General features: G+C 44.9%; 1 protein-coding gene across 4 annotated transcripts in view; it reads left to right on the top strand.

Annotated features, from left to right (window-relative positions):
- The window catches only part of Tet3 (tet methylcytosine dioxygenase 3), a 95,154-nt gene that overhangs the window by 55,605 nt on the left and 19,248 nt on the right, over window positions 1-20,301 (top strand). For all 4 annotated transcript variants that reach the window (XM_076939964.1, XM_034511365.2, XM_076939966.1 and 1 more), the window contains one exon: window positions 14,957-15,047. In XM_076939964.1, the coding sequence (XP_076796079.1) occupies window positions 14,957-15,047 (91 nt within the window). The remainder of the gene's footprint in view (window positions 1-14,956; window positions 15,048-20,301) is intronic.

The following is a 20,301-nucleotide window of genomic DNA, read 5'->3' as shown; positions in this document are numbered from 1 at the left end:
CCCGGCACTCAGGAGACAGAGACAGGTGGATTGCTAAGGTTAAGGCTAGCCTGGTCTATCTACATAGCAAGTTCCAGGACAGCTAGAGCTCTGTAAAGAAACCCTGTCTCAAAAAAAGAAAAAAGAAGAAAGAAGGAAAGAAAGAAAAATAAAAGGTGACTGATGGGTAGGAAGGAGGGGAAAGACAGACAGAACTTCAGCAGTGGCCAGGTGGGTAGGAATGGAGGAAGAAGAGCAGTTGATGTGACTCCTGGGATTTCAGGTTGGGAACTGGATGTGGGGTGTAGAGAACTTCAGGCCAGCCTTGCAGATATGTGGGAGAGACCCAAGTCTGAAGCCATGAATTGGAGACATAGCTGGAATTGATGATGATTGTGTTTGTGGTCATTTCCAGGCTAATGTGTAGACCAGGGAGAAGCCTGAGGGTAGAGGAGACCAGTGTTTAGTGGAAAGGGCTCAAAAACGGGGGAGAAGGCAAGTCAAAGCCCCTGGGAAGCTGTGAGCGTCAGTACCGTAGTCAGTGGGTGATGCTGGAGCCTCCCTGGCTTACATGTGCTCATATTCACAGTTAAAGCCCGTGTTCCTTGATAGCAGGACTGTCTCTTGTAGTTCTGAAGCATCCTAGGCTGGCAGGTACTACGTAATTTTGGGTTAACTGGTCAACTTTATTCCACCTCTGTATTTCATCTTATCAGAAATGTGTAGTCAGCATAAGAATAACCTCTTCACTTTCCATCTTTGTGGTCAGCTAATGGGTCCGTCATATAAATGTACTTAGACTGCAGCAGGTCACCTGATCGTGTTAGGATTTTATCCAGTAATCTTGATCCAGGTCAGGTCCTGTCCCTACTGTGGACTTACCGCTCTCAGGAAGTGTCATGCTAGAGGCTCTTATTGGCTGCATACTCCAGCTGCCCATAACATTGCATTTAAAAAATGAAGGCCTTACAGGGGATTTCTAGGAAAGAGGTAACAGTGCAGATAAAACCTGACATGATCTGGGCGTTGGCTATGCGTGGTCTCTGTGTCCCAGTGTCACAAAAGCAGTGCTCACTGTCCCCATGTGCATTCTGCTCTTAGCTTTCCCCACTGGGAAAGCGAGGCCCTAGCGTCTATTACAGCTGTATTTCTTTGTGTGTGAGTGTGCCTATGTGCCACAGTGTACATGTGGAGGTCAAAGGACAACTCGGACTTGCTTCTCTTTCTACCTTGTGGGTCTTGGGGATCTAACTGGTGCTGGTTTCAGCAAGCACTTTGTTTGCTTTCCATAGGGGAAGTCATTCAGAAACTGAGGGTCCCTCTTTCATTATGAATAGTTTCATTTGCCTATTGCTAATAATAGAAAAATACATTGTGTTCCGCCCCACCCTACCCCAGCATGGTAGAACAGAGCCTTCTTTCTGTTATTAGAGTATTAGATGAGGTACATAGGGTTAAAGAAAATACCAGAGCCATGTAGGAGGCAATCTCTGAAAACTAGTGTGTTGCTCTCCTCAGCAATCCCCCAGAGGAACTCTTAGTAATTTCAGAAAGAAAGCAAGAGAAGAAACCTCACTTCTCTTATTGTTTCACTGTCTAATGTGAGGTGAGAAAGCAGATTTTTCTTTAAGAAGAGTTATTTCTCTCTTTAATGGAGAAGAAAAAAATATCACATGGGACTGAAAGGGAAAAAAAATTGTGACCTAATATCCAGATAGCAAAATATTCCTTTTCTGAAGCCTGATGAGAGGAGCCCAAAGGAATACAACAGGAGAAGAAAGTTTCCTTGCCTGAAAACAGGGCTAGCATTGATCTTAAGCCACAAGTGCCAGGCTCATCTGCCAGCACAGAAGCATGCTCAAAGAACAGCAGTTAGGGGACACAGCATTGTGTGTTGGGGAAACAATCCTGGGGCCTTGGGAACCCCACAACTTAGAAACTGGAGACCACCCGTGAAGAAGGCGTGTACAGGCAAAGTGGGGAGCTCACTTGAAGGACTCCATGCCCCAACATTTGGTAGCTCTGGTTGGCTGGCAACAAGGGAAACCAGACACCAGGAGCCGGCTCTGTAGGTGAGACCCAGTGGTGTCAGACTGAGGTCATTGTGTAGAGAAGAATATTCACTGAAACTCCAGATGAAAGTCCTACCCAGTGTGTGGCTTTTTAAAACTGGATGAAATAACAAAATACCCAGAGTCTGTTCCCACCAGACAGAGCTCCTAACCCAACCCTCAACTCACAAAGGTAGAGAATTAGAAACATTACTCCATCAAACATACAACTGGAGATGAAACTCCTGTGCAGCTCCTGTCCGCCTTGAGCTGTTGCTTCTGGCTTACTTATCTAAGGGAAGATATTTGAGCAGTGGCAGAGTAACAAGGGTAATATTCGGTTTCAGGCAAATGAGCCTAGAACTGTGGTTTAAATAAAAGGAGGGCTACTTTTCCCTCTCTTGATTTGAAGGTTGTCAGAGTATATATAATACTACTGACAGCCATAGATGCTGTCCCAGACACACAGTACAGTTTACGACAAAGAAGTAGTCACTCCACAATGTCCATTGCAAAACAGTGTAGAAGCTACAAGTGAGATGCCTTGGGCATAAGTTTCCCCCATCAAAGATTACTTAACGTTGAAGCTGGTGGCATCCGCCTATAATCCTAACTACTCTGGTGCCTGAGGTAGGAAAAGCAAAAGTTCAAGATCTGATTAGAGGGAGATCAAGACCAGCCCACACAATTGTGCAAGACCCCGTCTCAGAATAAAAAGCAAAAACAGGTGTGCGGGGGGCACAAGCTGGGAGTGATAGGAAAGAGCGCCTATGGTGTGGGTGCCTCAGAGAGGCATATTCAAAGACGGGAGTCTCACAGTAAGAGTGCAGGGCAGACTGTTGGCCACAGGCCTTTAATCCCAGCACCCAGGAGGCAGAGGCAGGCAGATCTGAATTTATTCCTAGGGCTCAGGGTAGCCAGAGTGGGTGTAACAACTTAAACTGATACCAGCTCGACTTTACACTCCTCCCAATAAGCAGTGCCAGTCTTTGCCACTGTGGTATGCGGTAGAATCTCGCTGTGCCTTTATGCACACCTCCTTGGTAGCCAGTGAAGCTTTTCCCTATGCCTTCTTTGGTAAAGGGCCCTGTTGCGGTAAATCTCCATTGAAGTCCAGTCAAGGAAGACACAACTCAGTTAATTACAAATGTATGCTGCAGGCCCCTGTGAGTCAATTGGCCAGTTCCTCTTTATGTTGGATATATCTTTTGTAGCTCTCTGAGTGTTGATGAAATATTCTTGAGTGACTGAGATCAGTGGTTAAATTGCCATTTACACATGTAAAAGAGTCATTAAGACACGTCCAACATGCAGGAAGACAGACTTTCAGGGACTGCACAAAATAATGATAGATGGGGAAGCTGTGCTGGGGAGGGGCTAGCAGAAAATGCTAACTGCACTCATGTATAGACTAAGTGATGGTTCTTCTAAACAAAGAGCCATGGTGGTGCATGGTGGTGCATGCTTGTAATCTTAGCACCTGGGAGGTAGAAGCAGAAAATAAGTTTGTAGCCGTCTGCAGCCACGGATCAACCGGGTTCACCTGAAAGGGGGGCTGGAAATGAAGAAAGGGACGGAGGGCGAGAGAAAGATGAAGCCAAGACAAAGTTCTCTGATCAAGGTTCGAAGTTTAATATTCGGCTCTTCAATTTAAAGGGAAAGCCCCACTGAACCCCTTCTTGTTGCAGCTGGAGATGGGTGGGGGAACCCATCCCTAGTCACAGGCAAGCTCAGCGGGCAGTTTATTCTTCTAAGTTCCTGTAGCAGGCTGTATGTGCAGCCAAGGTGGGTAACTCCACCTAGGTCCTATTATTTGGTCTATTGTGGAAAACTAGATCTCAAGGCTGGGGGGAGGGCACTTAAGCTTAAGGTCATCCTTGACTACAGATGGAGACTGAGGACAATTTAGTCTACACAAAACTCTGCCTCAGAACAGAATGCCAAAATAAATAAAATGCAAAAGGTGCTCATATTTGAAATGAGTTTATTATATTAGGCATTTTCTTTTCCTTTCTCCCTTTCTTCCCCTTTCCTTTTCTCCTCACTTCCTGGCAGGGTCTAACATATCCCTGGCTAGCCTGGAATTCACTATATAGACCAGGCTGGCCTGGAATTCAGAAATCTGCCTGCCTCTGCTTTCTGAATGCTAGGTCAAGGGCGCGCCACCACTGCCTGCTTACATTACACGTCTTGTAATGCAGAGCGGGAAGGATATCCACAAGAACACCATCAAAAAGAAAGTGGTAAAGGAGATGGAAGAAATTCCAGAGGCACTAATTCCTCCTCCCAAACTGTCCGGGTACCGTTAGCAGAAACATAATAGACATTGCCCAAGTTAGAGGTGGTGCAGTGGGGATACAAAACTCTATGGCAAAAATAGGAAAATAGAAAAATGAGAATGGACATGAAAAACCAAATGTCAGAAAACCGAATATGTTATAAATAGGCTCGGCTCCCTCGATGACTTTCAGGCTCCTAGTGTCAGCACCAGGAAGACTGCTACCCTCAGCTTGCTGTGGAAGCACCATGAGCTGACTGCTCATGTAGTGTATCTCAGCCTTGCGGAGTGGTGTCTCCTCCCTGGCCCAGAGGCACAGCATTACCTGCAGAGAAAGCCCCAGCTGTGGCTCTTGCAAGGTTCTGTAATCCTGGCTACAGTGTTGTGTAATTCTGCAGGTGCCGCTTGGCAGGGCAGGCAAATCTTGAGTGTCTTGTCAAAAAGATCAGGCCTAGCTCGTCCCCTTCATTGTCACATCTGCACTCTGAGTGGGTTACGTGTTTCTGGATACTTGTGTTTCCTGTGGAGTGAACGTTAGATCTAAATACTTGTTTAGCCTATAATGAAACTCCCCCACTTCTCCCACTTCCCGCCCCCCCTCCCCCCAGGGTTTCTAATTGTTCCCTCTATTAGTGATGCTGTGGTAACAACCAGGTTAAGGCGGTGAGATCGGATATTCCAATGGTAGAGTTACTTTGTCCCTTTTGCAACCAACAGTCATCTTGGGATTGCCAGATCTGTCCTTGAATGGGTTAATTTTTCATTGTGATGCGGGAGCAATGGTTCTGTCATTCTCTCAGTCTTTCTTGTGTTTAATTCCTGGCATTTTTCTGAATGTTAGCAGATTTAGAAAGCAATCTTTCTAGGTGAAATAGTCCAGTCACAGAATAATGTATACTGCATGATTCCACTTAGGTAAGAGAGCAAACATAGTCAAACTTGCAACTTCCCACTTTCTACACTCCTGACCCTCTGACAGACATCATTCTGGTCAACTAAAATATCCTTAAAAGGAAAGTGCTATGTGGCTCAGTATTGAAACAAGAAGTTACTTACTGCTCTTCCAGGGGACCTACATTACATCCCAGCATGCCTGCTGGCTGTCACAACTGTCTGTAACTCTAGCTCCAGGGGCCTCCTTGAGTACTTGCACTCATACCCCCCTCGCACACACACAATCATTTTTCAGAGGCGTCTGACAGTCAGCAGCATACAGGTGGACACTGCACATGGCTGTGAGAAGTGGTGCTCTCTTTACCTCACATTGTCTGCGTGTATTGTATACTGGTGGATGGGTCCATTTAAACAAGTCTGAAAGCTTGTTCAACAAGCTTGATTTCAATGATACAAAGGTGTTCCCAGGGTTTACAAAGCAGTTTCCCCTTTTTATGGTACAGCTGACTTTGTACAAGGAAACTGCTTTTCTGCGGTTGTCAGGAGAGGTCTCTCTGCATTCCTGGGTCATTGTTTCATCAGGAAAGAGTTCTCGTCCATGTTAACATTTAATGTGTGTTTGCTACAGTTACCTTGTTTTCGTTCAACTTCTCTCAAGTTTGGAAACTCCTCCCTTCCAGCCAGCTCCAATGCCCCTTGGATATGTCCCACCCGTGCCCACCCCCAGGCATGCTATTTATACTTGTTTGCCTTTTATATAAAATATTGGGAGTGCATGTTGTACTTTTTTGGCCTTAGATCTTGAATTGAATTGAACCCTTCTCTGAGCCTGCCTGGCCCTTTGGTGCAGTTAAGAGCACTTACTCTTTAAAGTCAGAATAAAGAGTGGGGAGTGTTCATAGCTCCTAGAGGGTTTAGGCTCTTATGCTCTTTTGGTGAATAGATACTAAACTCATAGTGATTTCTGTAGTTTGGCTCTAGAATGCCCTTCAAGGGCCCATGTGTTGAAGACTGGGTTCCTAACCTATGGCACTCCTGGGAGTGGCCATACTAGGGCCCACTAGGAGGTGGGCCTTAATGGAAGGAGGTTAGGTGGTGTTGTGCACTGTGTGACAAAACTTCCTGGGGAGATAAACGCACTTGTCTACTCAACCCAGATAGGGATCTCAAGAAAACCCAAGTACAGACACCACCAAAGTCTAACTTAGTGAAGCAACAAGTTTTACTGGAGTTACTTACAGGAGTATGTATGGGTAAAGGGTTACTTACAGGGACAGAAATTATTCTGACGTTTGCATCCAAGGCCCACACCAACATGGTGACAGCTCACCAAAGCTGGGAAACCACATAGCCTGCAGGCAGCTCAACACGTTGGAGAATATCCTTTCCTAGTGACTCTTATTTAAACCTCTCCCAGGCAGCTTGGCTAGCTTCAGCTTCTTTCAGGCAGCTATTGAGGTCCAGAGTCTTCTTTGTGCTTCAGCTCTGGCTCTTATTGCTCACTAGTGAATCTGGTCAGTTTCAGGGACTTCCTGAAGCTATGTTGAGATGCTTACCTTCCTATTTAGCATCCCTGCAAGATGTCTCCTTCGTCTTCTCTGCTTCCCAGCTGCCATAAGGAGAACAGGCCTTCTATGTTTTACATGCCTACTGCGATATTCTGTGCTACCACAAGCCCAAGTGACCATGGGCTGAAGTCTTTTGACACCAATAGCCAGAGCTAACCATTTCTCATTGTAAGTTTAGGATCTCAGGTGTGTAGAAGGTGTGTAGATCTCCGTGGTGTTGAAAGGCCAAGCAACACATTAAACATTTGCAATTCAAATTAAGTATTGGGATTTTACAAAACTTTGATATTTATAGCTGTATCTCTTAATACTAATAATGTTAGCGCCTAACTCAGGAAAAGTGCCATCTATACTGATGCCTATGCAAAGCAAAAATTGGGCCAGTGAAGCGGCTCCACTTATTGTGAATGTCTGTCAACCCAAGCTTGGCCCCCAGAACCCATGTAAAGGTGGTGAGAGAACAGACTCCATAAAGTTGCCCTCCCACCTAACACACGTGTTATGCCACATACATCTCATGACATGTGTGTGCACACAAAATAAAATTTTAAAGCAAAAACTGTAAAATGAGATACTTACAGAACAAGAAATGGGCACTGTTGGGGTTTATGTATGTACACACAAGCTTCATAATTAAACATATGTGTGGGGTCAGATTTCTTTTCATAGAATGTTTTCAAAGAATGTTCACCTCCACATGAAAACATGCACAGGGAGGACAGCACACTTAAAAGAAATGGTGGTTTTAAGACACACCTGGGCTATGTTGTCAACTGCTTCAAGTGGCTTTAGTTTTTCTTGGCGTTTGGGGTGTCTTCCCTGTGTTTTGGCAGCAGAGAAACCTGCCCAGCCAGTTTCCAAGTCTTGGTTTGGGGCAGAATTGTTGGCCCTAACTTTTTAGCTACACCTTGAATGTCTCCTTTCTCTTCTGTAAACTGTGAGTTGAAGTTTTCTGATTTGTGGCAAAAGGTAGCCACCAAAGCTACCCTGGTGCTCAGTCGCCTTGCAAGACCCTGTTCATTACTTTGAGTTTTCTCTACATAGCAGAAGCTGGAGCAAAGCCCAGAAGTTTCTGGCATTTTCTCACATTCTGTTTTCCGTGTGCCATGATATAGCTGTGTACTAGCACCTATAAAGAACGCTCGGACCACTGAGTCCAACCCCCACGTTTTCAAGGCTGCCGTCTCCGAGCCTCCCCCATGCACCCTCTGTCTGTCATCTTCTGTTTTTGTATGGTTCAAAATAGGGTATATTTGGAGTAAGTCATTTTTAAACTGTGGTTGAAGTCATTCATAAAATGCTGAGACCTTGGCATCTGATAGCTCTTCTAATCCTCAACGATTCTGTAATGTATAACTATCATTTAATTGCTCTGAGGCTTATGAAGGTTGTGTAACTCGCTCAAAGCCTCACAATGTTGACAGAGCCTGAACAATAGCAGCCTATTGAGTTCATGTTAAGCACCAAACACTGGGCTGAGCCTTTTATTTTACACATAGAGACACAGGGATTAGCGAGGTCAGGAACATAACCATCATGGTTGCCCAGGTTCCTGTCCACATATTTGTTGTTCTGTGTACCAGTAACAGTTACATAAGAAAATGGATCCTCTTCTTGAGATCCTGATGTGCACAGGATGCTCTGGGAAAGCCCGGTACGGCCTTACATGACACACACCCAGCTGAGGTGATGTCTTGGTGAATGAAGTGCTGGCTGTGTAAGCATAAGGGCCCACATTGAGGTCCCCAGGACCCACATGAAAGTCTGTAGCCCCAGAGCTGGGGTGAAGGAGACAGGTGATCCAGAAGCTCACTGGCCAGACAGTCTAGCCAAAGTGGTAAGCTCCATGCTCGGTGAGAATATGTCTCAAAAGATGGAGGGCTGGTGGGTAGTGACACATGCCTTTAATAATCCCAGCTCTTGGGAGGCAGAAGCAGGCACATCTGAATTCTAGCCCAGCCTGGTCTAAAGTTACAGGGCAGCTAGGGCTACACAGAGAAACACTGTCTCAAAAAACCAAACCAAACAACCAAACAAAAAGTGGGTGGGGAATGGCTAGGGTGTGGCTCAGTGAGTAAAGTGCTCTCATACACAAGGACTGGAGTTTGGATGTCCAGAACCCACACACATGCCAGGTGGGTATGGCTGTCTACCTGTAATTCTAATGTTCCAAAGAGTAACCAGGGTAACCAGAGATCCAGGAGCAAGGCTAGATTGGCCAAATCTGGGTTCAGATTCAAGGTAGAGGTAATCCAGAAAGATGCTGTTGTCCACCCCAGGCCCTTGCACACACATACATGTGTCTACATGTGTGTGCGCATGCACATAAGACACCAATATTGATGCTTGGCTTCCACATATGCACATGCAGGTGAGTGAGTACGCTCCCATGTATGCACTCAAGGACCTGTGCAGTTGTTTGTCAGGAGGCTATGGTGGTATAAGGTGGAGTAGGGGTTGTGCTGAGATGGTGTGGTATGGTGGTGGTGTGACGGCATGTTGAAATCATGTTCTATCTTCTGTGCAGAGTCCTCGGCAGGAAAGAACCAGGAGCAGACTTCTGTTTGGGGAATGTGAGTGGTGCTATAGACAGGATGCCTTAGGATATGGGAGACATGGTTTGAGGACAGACAACTGTTCTCCTGATCTAGGCCAGAGAGCAGTTAGGAGCATCTGCTAAGCTGTACACAAGCATAGCTAACAGCTCTTTAAAACAAGAATGGGGATAAGACTGAACTCAGCTTAAGCTTGCTATAACTATGTTACTAGCATTGGTAGTGACCCATATATACCTTTATGTTTGTATATGTATAGATGTGTGTGTGTTATGTATAATATTGGAAATGATGCCCCTCCCCCAAAATGCCTGGAAGTTATTTTCTGTACATAAATCTAATTCCAGATGCTTAACATTCCATCCTAGAGTTCAGTAATGTCATGTTGGGACTGGAGGCTACCTCTGATAATTTCCCATTACGAACAATACCAGGAACATTTGTGTCCCATCCCCCATTCCCATCTATTTTCCCACCCTAACCCCTGACCTACTGTTGAGACAACTCTGTGTTGCCCAGGATGGCTTATAACTTGCTACGTAGCCCAAGCTGGCCCCAAACTCACAAAACATATTTCTCATCCTCTTGAGTGCTGAGATTACAAATGCATGCCTGGCTTATGCTTACATGCAAATACAGCCAAATTCCTAAACATTAATTCTTTAAAATTATAAACTTGCTGGGTCAGACCAGCAGGCACATGTTATAGTGTGTGCTGCATTGTTCTCTGCCCTGCTCATTTCCTGTGCTTTGGCCAGTAGACTGTCTTAGCAGAGGCTCTGACAAAGTGTGACCCATGGAGAAGGAGAGGAACGGCTTTTTAGAGAATCACTCCCTCCACGTCTTTTTCTCTTTGGTTACTGCCCTTGCTGAGCTGCAGTAGGGCTTGATAACTAAGTGTGTTCTAGATATTTCTCCCTGTGTGATGTTTGTCTTCAGCTTGATGTTTGATTGTGATTTATTTCTGTAAAGTTCCCTGTGCTTAAATTTATCAGGGTCTACTGGATTGTATGTCATGTTTTGAGATATTCCCTCCTCCGTGGTTACTTGAATAATCTTTGTTTTTTCAGGCACTTGTATAATTTAAGTTTATTTGTAGGGTGTGTGTGTGTGTTCATGTGAGTGGGGAGGTGCCCTAGGAGCTGGAGTTACAGGCAGGAGTAAACTGCCTGACAAGGGTGCTGGCCCTCTGGGAGAGCAGCAAGTGCTCTTAAACGCTGAGCTGTCAACTCTAATTTTATAGGGGGAGTTAAGGGAGGGTGGCTTTAAATTTCTAACTGTGAATCAAATAATTCTACCTGGTTGTTCCAAAGTCAAGCATTGAAAATTTCATCCCTTCCTGGTGTGAAAAGCCGTGAGGGGAGATTGCGTGGGTCAGTTGTCTGACCAGCAGGAGCATGTGCTTTTTAAAAGGGAGTAACCGTGCATCGTGTCTCGTATCTGCCATAAAACAGAGCATAATCTTCTGTACAAAATGAGTATGGGCTTAACTTTTACATTTTTTTATATTTATATGCACGAGTGTTTGCCTACCTGTATGTCTGTGCACCACACGCATATTTGGTACCTGTGGAGGCCAGAAGAGAACATGAGATATCCTGTAACTGGAGATACAGATGGTTATGAGCTACCATGTGGATGCTGGGAACTGAACCCAGGTCATCAGTAAAAGCAGCAAGTACTTTTAAATGCTGAGACACCTCTCCAGCCTCCTAAAAAATTTTTAAAGATGTATTTATTTTATGTATATGTGTATACTGTCGCTGTTTTCAGATACACCAGGAGAGGGCATTGATCCCATTGATTGGTTGTGAGACATCATGTAATGTAGACCTCTGGAAGAGCAATCAGTGCTCTTAACCTCTGGGCCATCTCTCTAGCCCAACGCCCCCTAGAATTTTAAGACATTTTTTATATATTCTCTCTCTCTCTCTCTCTCTCTCTCTCTCTCTCTCTCTCTCTCTCTCTCTCTCCCCTCCCCTCTCTCCCTCTCCCTCTCCCTTCCTCCCTCCCTCTGCCTCTTCCTTTCATTATGAAATTGGGAGTTTTGACTCTCAGGACAGCTTGCAAAGCCTTCACTTACATCTCCATGACAACTATAAAATGAATGCCTGCATCACCACCATATACTTCAAGATATAGGCCTCACCTGGTCCCTAGGCTTCTCTGTCCCCTCCTTTCCTTTTTTTGTCCCTGAACCTCCAGAAGCCATTGTCTTGACTTAAGTAACAATGCCATCCTTGCTTTCCTTTTGAGAGTGGCATTTTCTGAAGGTCAGGATTCATTGTCAGAATGTCCTGTGTCATTTTGCACCTCTGTGTGGATTTGTAAGCAGTGGCTTCATTAAGCTTGACTTTGAATGTTTAAGTGGAGTCTAGCTTTGCAGGTTCAGTCCTGGGCTTCAGTCCCTCACTGTCCCTCGCTGTGGTCTTGTGGTGGTAGGCTGTAGTACTATGTCAGTGCTCATTCTGGACACATCCCAGCTGTGAGCACTACATTTTATTTATTCATTCCACTGTTGCTGGATTATGAGTATGGGTTGGTCAGTGTGTGCTGTTATAAATAACCACACACTGGACAGCTTAAACAAGCATTCTCACAGTTCAGCAGCTGAAAATTCCAAGGTGGATATGTTCAAAGATCCTGTAACCGGTGAGGACTCCCCTTCTAGTTGGGATGTAGACTCTTCCCTGATGTGTCCTCACTTGGTCCAGAGCATGGGCCAGGAGAAGAACTAAGACTCCTGTGTCTCTTTGGTATGTGGGTGTGTATGTGCTTGTGTGTGTGTGTGGGGGGGGGGGGAAACCTGATGTCCACATCTGATAACTTCTTGGTTGTCTCTGCCTTATTTCTTTAAGACAAGGTCTCTCCGTGAACCTGGAACTCATCAGTTTGGCTGGTTAATGAGCTCAAAGGATCCACCTATATTTACACACACACACACACACACACACACACACACACACACTCACTCACACACTGTCCTGCCTCCTTCCTTAGGTTGCCATGCCCAACTTTTTCATGCTTGCTGGGGATCTGAGCTCGTGATTCATGTTTGCACTGCAAGCACTTCACATCCACTGAGCCTCTTCCCGGATCCTGTGTCTCTTCTAAGTATTGTGCAGATTGAGAGGAGGAGGGAGGGAGCCAGAGAGAATGAGAACACAAGAACATACATGCGTGAAGATATCCCGTGGGTTATACGCAGCAGTTCTGTTCAGTATGGATGGGTGTTAGCAACTGAGTGCTGCCCCTCTATATAAGAGATCTTAACTGCTGAGCCATCTCTCCAGCCGCAAGGCTCACTTCGGTGGCCTAATTACTTCTTGGAAACCTCACCTCTTGGTTCCATCACACTGGGGTTTAGATTTCAGCTTATACTATTGGGCACAGTCTTTCTAACCTTGCATGTTGCCCCCCAGTTTTAACTGGGTATTTAACTATACTTTCATATGTGTTTTTATGTGTGTGACCAGAATTTCTTATGGAAACAGATAGCAAAGGATGGCTTGCCACAATGTTTTACTGTAAATTTGTGTGTGTATATTTGGAGGTCAGAGGGCAATTTGTAGGAGCTGATTCCTTCCTCTTTCTCTTGAATGGATTCCAGAGATCAAACTCAGATCATCAGGTTTGGTGGCAAGTGCCCTCACCCATTGAGCTATCTCACTGGCCCCAGGTTTTCCTTGTTTAAAAGACAACAGCAAATTTTGTTTTTTGTAATTAATCATTAATAATTATTAATCCTGTGCATTTTAACATGCTCTCATGTTTACTGGCTTATATAATTACATACATTTAAAACTGAAAGATCAATGTTGCCACACCACTCGCTAGACTTCTAAACTCTCCTCAGTGGGCTTCCATCAGTTTCCTTCTTCTGTTCCTCATAGTTGTCTCCCTTGACAGCAACCAAACTTAACCAACCTAAGTATGTGTGGCTCACAGTTACAGTCTGACAGCCTGTTAGCCTTGCAGGATCCATTTGGAACACTTGGCCAAAGTGATTACCGCTATTGGAATCTGATTCTTTCACTTTGAAAAATACATTTAAGCTCATTTAAAAGAGTACACAAGTCAATAGGTCATCTTCTTCAGCAGATAAAGATGATATGAGCCATTTTAAAGTGATCAGTGAGTACTCACGCACCACACAACCAGCTCTCGTCTAGTTTGCGATGCTTTCACTGCCCCCAAATAAAACTCCATGAGGCTAGCCACCAGTCTTCCCTTGCTACAAATTTATCTGCTCGGGGAGATTTGCATGAATGGAATCATACACTGTGGGACCTTTCTGACTCTTTTCACTTAGTGTTTTCAGGCCTCACAAATGTCAGCATGTATCAATACTTTGTTTCTATTTATTTTTAAATGTTACATTTTATGATGAGGAATGTGTGGTTGCAGGGGCCAGAACTTGCAGTTGATTCTTTCCACTGTGTGGGTCTCAAGGATGAACTCCAGTCTCTAGGGTTGCATGACAAACACCTTTACCCACGGAACCAAATCACCAGCCCCTTTTTATTTTATTATTTTTTTTTAGCCATGGTAAAATATATTTAACAACACAAAGTTGCCGTTTACTCATGTATAAATGTGCATGCTGTTAGGGCCGTTGACTACATGTGCTATATTATTCTGCCGTCACCACTGTCTGTTTCCAAAAGTTTGTCACCTTAAACAACCCCCCTGTGTCTGTGAAGCTGTAACAACCCCATTTCTCACTGTTCCAAGCCCTTGGTAACCTCTAGTTCACTTCCTGTCTTTATGAATCTGTCTCTTCTAAATAATTCATGTAACTGAATTCTTAATATATGTGTAGTTTTGCTTTTGAGACAGGATCTCTTGTAGCCTGAAATAGACTTGAATTTGCTATGTATTCGAGGTTGGCCTCGAACTCCTGATCCCCCAGTTACTGGGATTACAGGCATACATCACTGTACTTGTTGTGTGTGCCTAATGTATTTGACTAAAGTTTGTCTATGTGATAGCAGTCTCCGAACTTCATCTCTTCTGGGCCTGGTGCACAGGCCTGCAATCTACCTACTCAGGAGCCTGAAGCAGAAGATTTCAAATGCAAATTCAGCCAATGTAATTTAGCAATACACTGTTTTAATTTTTTTTTTAAGGGGACTGGGAATAATATCTCAGTGGAAGAGTTTTTGTACGGTATGCTTAATGTCTTGCATCAAACCCGCAACAGTGCAACAAAGAATTCACTCCTAATGGCCAGATGACCATAAATGGGTTTGGATGTACCATATGTAACTTATCTCTTGTCTGTTGATGGATAGTTGTGTTTGCAGGGGCTGCTGCTGTGAACCATGGAGTTGATTTCTTCTTGGGTATCTCTGGGGTAGCTCGATGACTCTTAGCTTTGTTGGCTGACAGTGAACTCAAGTCCAAATGGTTAGACCACAGTCTTGACAATACTTGATTTTATCAGATTCTTGAATTGTTCCCATTTGAATTTAATTTTATTGTGCATTTTCTAATAGGGATAGAATACAGTTTTTACATGTTTATAAGCCATTTGTAACATACTTATTAACTTCCTATTAGTGGTTTGCCTTTCTGAATTAGCGTTGCCTAATTGTCTCCAAATAATTCTTGCTCTTGGTATTTCTGCAGAACAAATAGTGGAGAAAGATGAAGGCCCATATTACACTCACCTGGGATCTGGCCCCACAGTAGCCTCTATCCGGGAACTCATGGAGGATCGGTGAGTGATGCTGACGTCCAGGGAGCATGGGGTGTGTCTAGAGGGGCACGCGAGTCCCACATCTGGATGGATGGTGGCAGGTTCCGTGTGAGAGTCTTCCTTCCTGTCCTGGGTTACATTCTGTCTGTAGGTCTGCCTTCTGTTGGCTCCCACCCCTTCTCTTGTTCCTGGAAAGACTTTATTGAAGAAACCCTGCTGTATGGTAGTATGTCTTAAGGAGTTAGTTCCCATAGCCTGATTTTCTTATATAGCTTTTAGTGTTCTTAACATATGCTCCCTTGTTTTCTCATCCCTCACCCAAATTACTTTGTAAGTGGAGTCTGTCCTGATTTCCCATATAAGATGTTATTGCACATTTATTCAAGAATTCCTGAAAGATTCTGGGTATTTGGGGATTAGGGTACACGCTGCTACAAAAGTGGTTCGTTATTTTTAGGTCACTTTAGAGTTGACTTTAGAGGACTGAGTTGAGTTATATAGCTCTTTTTGGTGGGGGTTGGGGGGCAAGGTACCAAGAGTTTACCAATTCAGTACTGAATGGGAGGGGGGGTTCATTTGTGTTTGTTCAATCCTGGAACTCACTCTATAGCCTAGGCTGACCTTGAACTCAGAGATCCGCCTGCCTCTGCTTTCCCGTGGGTTATTTAACAGCTCCTTTTCCTTCCCTTCCTTCCTTCCTTTCTTTTTTAATTCTTTCTTTTTTTCTTTTAAGCCTGTTCCCATAAAGACTTTTTATGGGGGCCTTGTTTATTTGTTTTGGGTGTCCTGGAAATCACTGTGTAGACCAGGCTGTCTTCAAACACAGAGATCTATCTGCCTCTGCTTTCTGAGTGCTGACATTAAAGGCATGTGGCACCATGCCTGGCTCACATAGAGCCTTTAAAGTCTGTGCACGGACCACAGCATATATTAGTCCTGAGTTGCTGTCCGTGGAGTGTGGTATAGCTCTCTGGCTAAGAGTGTGGGTGCTGTAGCTACCGGGGTCCCATCCGGGTCCTGTAGTTACTGCTGAGTCCCCTGGAGCAGTTATGTGACTGTTCTCTTATCTACAAAACAAAGCTGGCACAAGGATTTAGTTAGGAGTGCTGTGCACATAGACAGAACAGGCATAAAGCTGCAGTGCTTGTTACAAGTGCTCAGGAAATAGGGGTGGGTGTGTGTGTGTGCGCGCGCGCGCGCTGATATTTTCAAAACTAACCATTTAGAATTTTAAATAAAACCAAAACAAAGGTGGTCTAGGTCTGCTTGTGCATATACACACACACTGTTTTGTGGAAGGCTTAGTGGCTTAGGTTCAACAAACATGGAAGCCTCGTCTTGTGTGACGGGGGAGCCGGGCTAAGCCTGTCCGTGCACAGGGAATGGGGTGGAGCCTGGATCTGCTGTAAGCTGGGTAAATGAAGGTCACTGACCTGCAGTAATCATTCTTCATTTCCTATGCCATCTGGAAACGTTTCTATTCCAAATAACCACCAGAAAAAGTCTGTCTGATCAAAGACCCACTCTAAATGCAGTCCTGATTTAAAGGGCCCTGCCTGAGCCCAGGACAAGAGACTTAAGATGTCTGTCTTTATTATGTCCTTGCCATAGGCCTCCTTGCGTGCCTGACACAGTTTGCAGACTGCACCAGGCCACATTTGGATAGTGACTTTCTTTTACTGTTGGGTTTTTTGTTGTTTGGGGGGGAACATTGTTTTTTGTTTTTGTTTTTTATGTTTATTGACTAGTTCTCACCTTGGCAGACCTCAGACTTAACTGTATGTCTGAAACCATCCTGGCCCTCCTGCTTCTGCCTCTAAGTCTTGGGTCTGACCCACCACTCCAGGCTTGGCCAGTGGTTTTGGTAAGGGATTGCCATGCTTTATTTGTTCAAGTTTAAGCTGGGAGAGTGTATTATAGTTTTAGTTCTATTTGGTTTTACTCCTGAGGACAGGGGTGTTAATAATTTTATTAGATTTCTAGGCAGCTTTCTAAGTGACTTTTAACTTTAGCAGAGTACATTCTGAAGCAGGGATTTGGAGAGAGTGAGTGTCTTTCCCTCCCTGCTGTAAAAATAACAGCTGGCTATAGAGTCTTCAGACACAGATCCAAGGGAGGAGCCCTTCCAAGAGCTGGGGGTGCTTGTCTTTTTCCTCGGCACATGGCTTGGTTCCACCAGAAGGACCCTCAGGTTATGACTCCATCTTAATATTGTCTGCCAGTGAGTTGAGAGCCTGGTCTGCTTACCCCACCCTAGGAGGAATGTGAGGGCTTACCTTTACTCTTACTTTTGCTCGTGGGAGTCTGTCTTCTCAGGCCACCCCTGAATCTCACTGACATAACCCTATGGACTCGCTGCTAATTTGATTTCCCATAAGACAAATTATTTCAGGCTCATCTCTTAAACACACAGAGCCTGTGATGACATTTGTGTAAATGTCAGCCCCTCTCTTCTCTGAGTGTAGCTTACAGATGTCTTATTATTCTGGAGTAAGGAAGGAAGCAGGTGGACGATGGATTCCTTATGAGGTGCTGTTTGTGCCTGTCCCAGCTGACGGTGCCCGCATCTCTCTTCTCTTCTTCTTCACCGCACTACTGTATTGTCAGGTGGGCCAGAGTCAGGGACGCCATACACTGGCATCAAGGGGTTTCGATGGCTTTTAGCTATTTGCAGGGCACAAATCTGGAGGAGCTGGTGGAGCTAAAAATAAATTCTAAAATATCCCAGTGTGCTTATATGGGCATTGTACCATCCCAGATATGCAGGTCCTGATGTTAATAGATAATTGGAGTCAGTTGTCAAGCTCTAATCTGAAGATGGCCCACTACCCAGAGCCTTGAGTTCTATCAAAGAAAAGGTCCTCTGCAGCCTGCCACTGCAGAGCCTGCACTACTCAAGGGTTGGGTGAGCTTTGGTGGGTGTTCTCAGCAGTATGCTAGAGCTTACCCTGGTCAAGTCCAGGCTTAATGCTTCTCAATTTAAGCGGGAGTCCAAAGCTGCTGAGGGCTTATGAAAGCACAGTCAGGACTGGGCCCCATTCTGGGTCTAGGTGGGACCTGAGAACCTGCCTACTTTGCTGGCTTCCAGGTACTGAGACCCTCTAACAATCCTGGAGCCAACCTTCAAGAATCATAGGCCAAGTTGTTAGCTGTCCTCCTTGAAGCAAGCTTCAGCCAGTCTTTGCAGACGCAGAGTCTGGTAGTATACGTTCTTCATGACAAGCCAGGAAGTGAGACATGCAAAGAGAAAGAACCAAAGTGGCAACGGATTGTCAAGTTTTGTTCCAAGAGGAAAAGCGAGATGGCTCTCTGGGTAAAGCCACTTGCTCTCAAGCCTGAGTGCAATCTTAAACCATCATGGTCAAAGGAGAGACTGACAGGTTGTCCTCTGGCCTTCACACATACACCATGACACACCCCTCAAGTGTCTTAAATTTTTCGTTTTAAAGGAACAAAAAAGAATCTAGCTGGGCAGGCCACTTGGCCTTTTCTTTTTAGTCTCCAGTGCAACCTTTGAGGAGCTTTTTCACAAGGACAGGACAGTAGGGAAGGAGCTGGTCAGAAAGCCAGCACCAGTGTCCTCAGCTCACCCTCCTGTAGGGAATATGATAGTCCCTCCTGGTGAGAGTGCCACAGCAGCCTTATGCTGGTCTCCAGCAGGGTTCCCTAGGTTCTAGGTCCCAGGTCTGCCCTTGGGGGCTGTGTCCTGATAAAGCCTGTTGGACTGAGACTTGTGTGGGCACCAAACAAAAGCTATACAAACAAAAGCTATGTCAGGTCCTGTTACAGAGGCTTTGAATGGTGTTTGCAAGCACTTCCTATAAGGGGCTGGCAGCCCTTGCCTGTTAAATGTGGTCAGAAACACTTCTAGCCCTCCCCTAAGAGCTGAGCAAGATAGACAGTTTAGTTCAGTGTTTGAAGAAGAAACTCTGTTTCCATTTTAACCAGGGAAATGCAACAAGGAAGCTTTTTTGAAAAAGGCATCTAAGTACTGGCAGGGCATGGTACATGCCTGTAATCCTAGCCCCTAGGAATCTAAGTCGTGAAGACTCAGTTCCTGGACCAGCTTGGGCTACATGGTGGGACTGCCTCCCACCCCCCCACCCCCCCACCCCCCCCCACCCCTTAAAAAAGAAAGCCATCAGTACAGAGAGGGAAAAGTACCTTGGCTACTGTTTTTTTTTGTTTGTTTGTTTTTGGTTTTGGTTTTTTTTGGTTTTTTTCTTACAAGAACCTTTGTTAAAGGCAAGATATACATAGGTATATATAGATCAAGGGGATTAATTATGCCTGCCTTTGTACCACTGAGCTGCATCCAAGACCAGTGCCCTTGTTGGGTTGATTCTGGGGTATAGAGATTCCTAACAGCAGAGCAGATGAGACAGAGAATGGGGCTTCTTTAAACTGCAGACATTGGGATAGCATGCCTTATTAAATGGCATACTCAAATGTCATGATCAAACTGAGTTCACTGCAGAATACAAGGATATTTTTACTTAATCTTTTAAAAAGAGCTTGGAGCTTGAGAGGTGGCTTTTAGCAGAGATGTGCTGGGCAAGCACAAGGGCTGTGGTTTGGATCTCAGCACCCAGAGAATGAGCCATCAGTCCTGTCATCAGCCATCAGCCTGTGACTTCAGCTCCAAGGATCTGATGGGCTCTCTGGCTTCCATATACTCAGGTGTGCACACTCACACAAACACAACGTACATGGAGTGAATCCAGCCTTTAAAGAATACCACGTTAATTGTTTAAAGGAAAATGCTTTTGTCACCTGTCTCCTTAGATGATAAAATGCATGTGCTAAGTCAACCAATGCCTTTTAAAGGTCCTACGTTCTAGAGGAGATCTTCCGTTCTAGAGGAGATCTTCAGGGCACTCTTCAAAGAAGTCTGCGCCCCATACTGAGAGGTGGTGGAAACACTTTTAGTTAAAGTCCAGAATGAGTGAAGATTCACAGAGCCTGTCAGGAGCTCAGTCAGTGCAGAGAGAGACTGGAAGAGTACACAAGCCAGATGGCAAGTAACCCTTGTCTGCAGAAGATATTGAAACTTTACTTAAAAGAAGATGGCTTTTATGTTGTTAAAGATGTACTGAATTCCTCCCTAATACTTGGCATGCTTTAAGTAATACATGTACACTATCGAGCCTGGGAGGTAAGACTATCCCTGTGTCCAGTTTACGTCTGGGAAGACTGAGGCCCAGATGGAATCAGTAACTTGGCCACAATGATGTAGGTAGAGAGTAGTTATCTGCCCACCAGGCTGTATTTGAAC

The sequence above is a fragment of the Arvicanthis niloticus genome, chromosome 9 (assembly GCF_011762505.2).
Source record: "Arvicanthis niloticus isolate mArvNil1 chromosome 9, mArvNil1.pat.X, whole genome shotgun sequence".
NCBI classification, from domain to species: Eukaryota; Metazoa; Chordata; class Mammalia; order Rodentia; family Muridae; genus Arvicanthis; species Arvicanthis niloticus.
The sequence above is the reverse complement of the archived record's forward strand: the minus strand, read 5'-3'. Positions and strand labels throughout refer to the sequence as shown.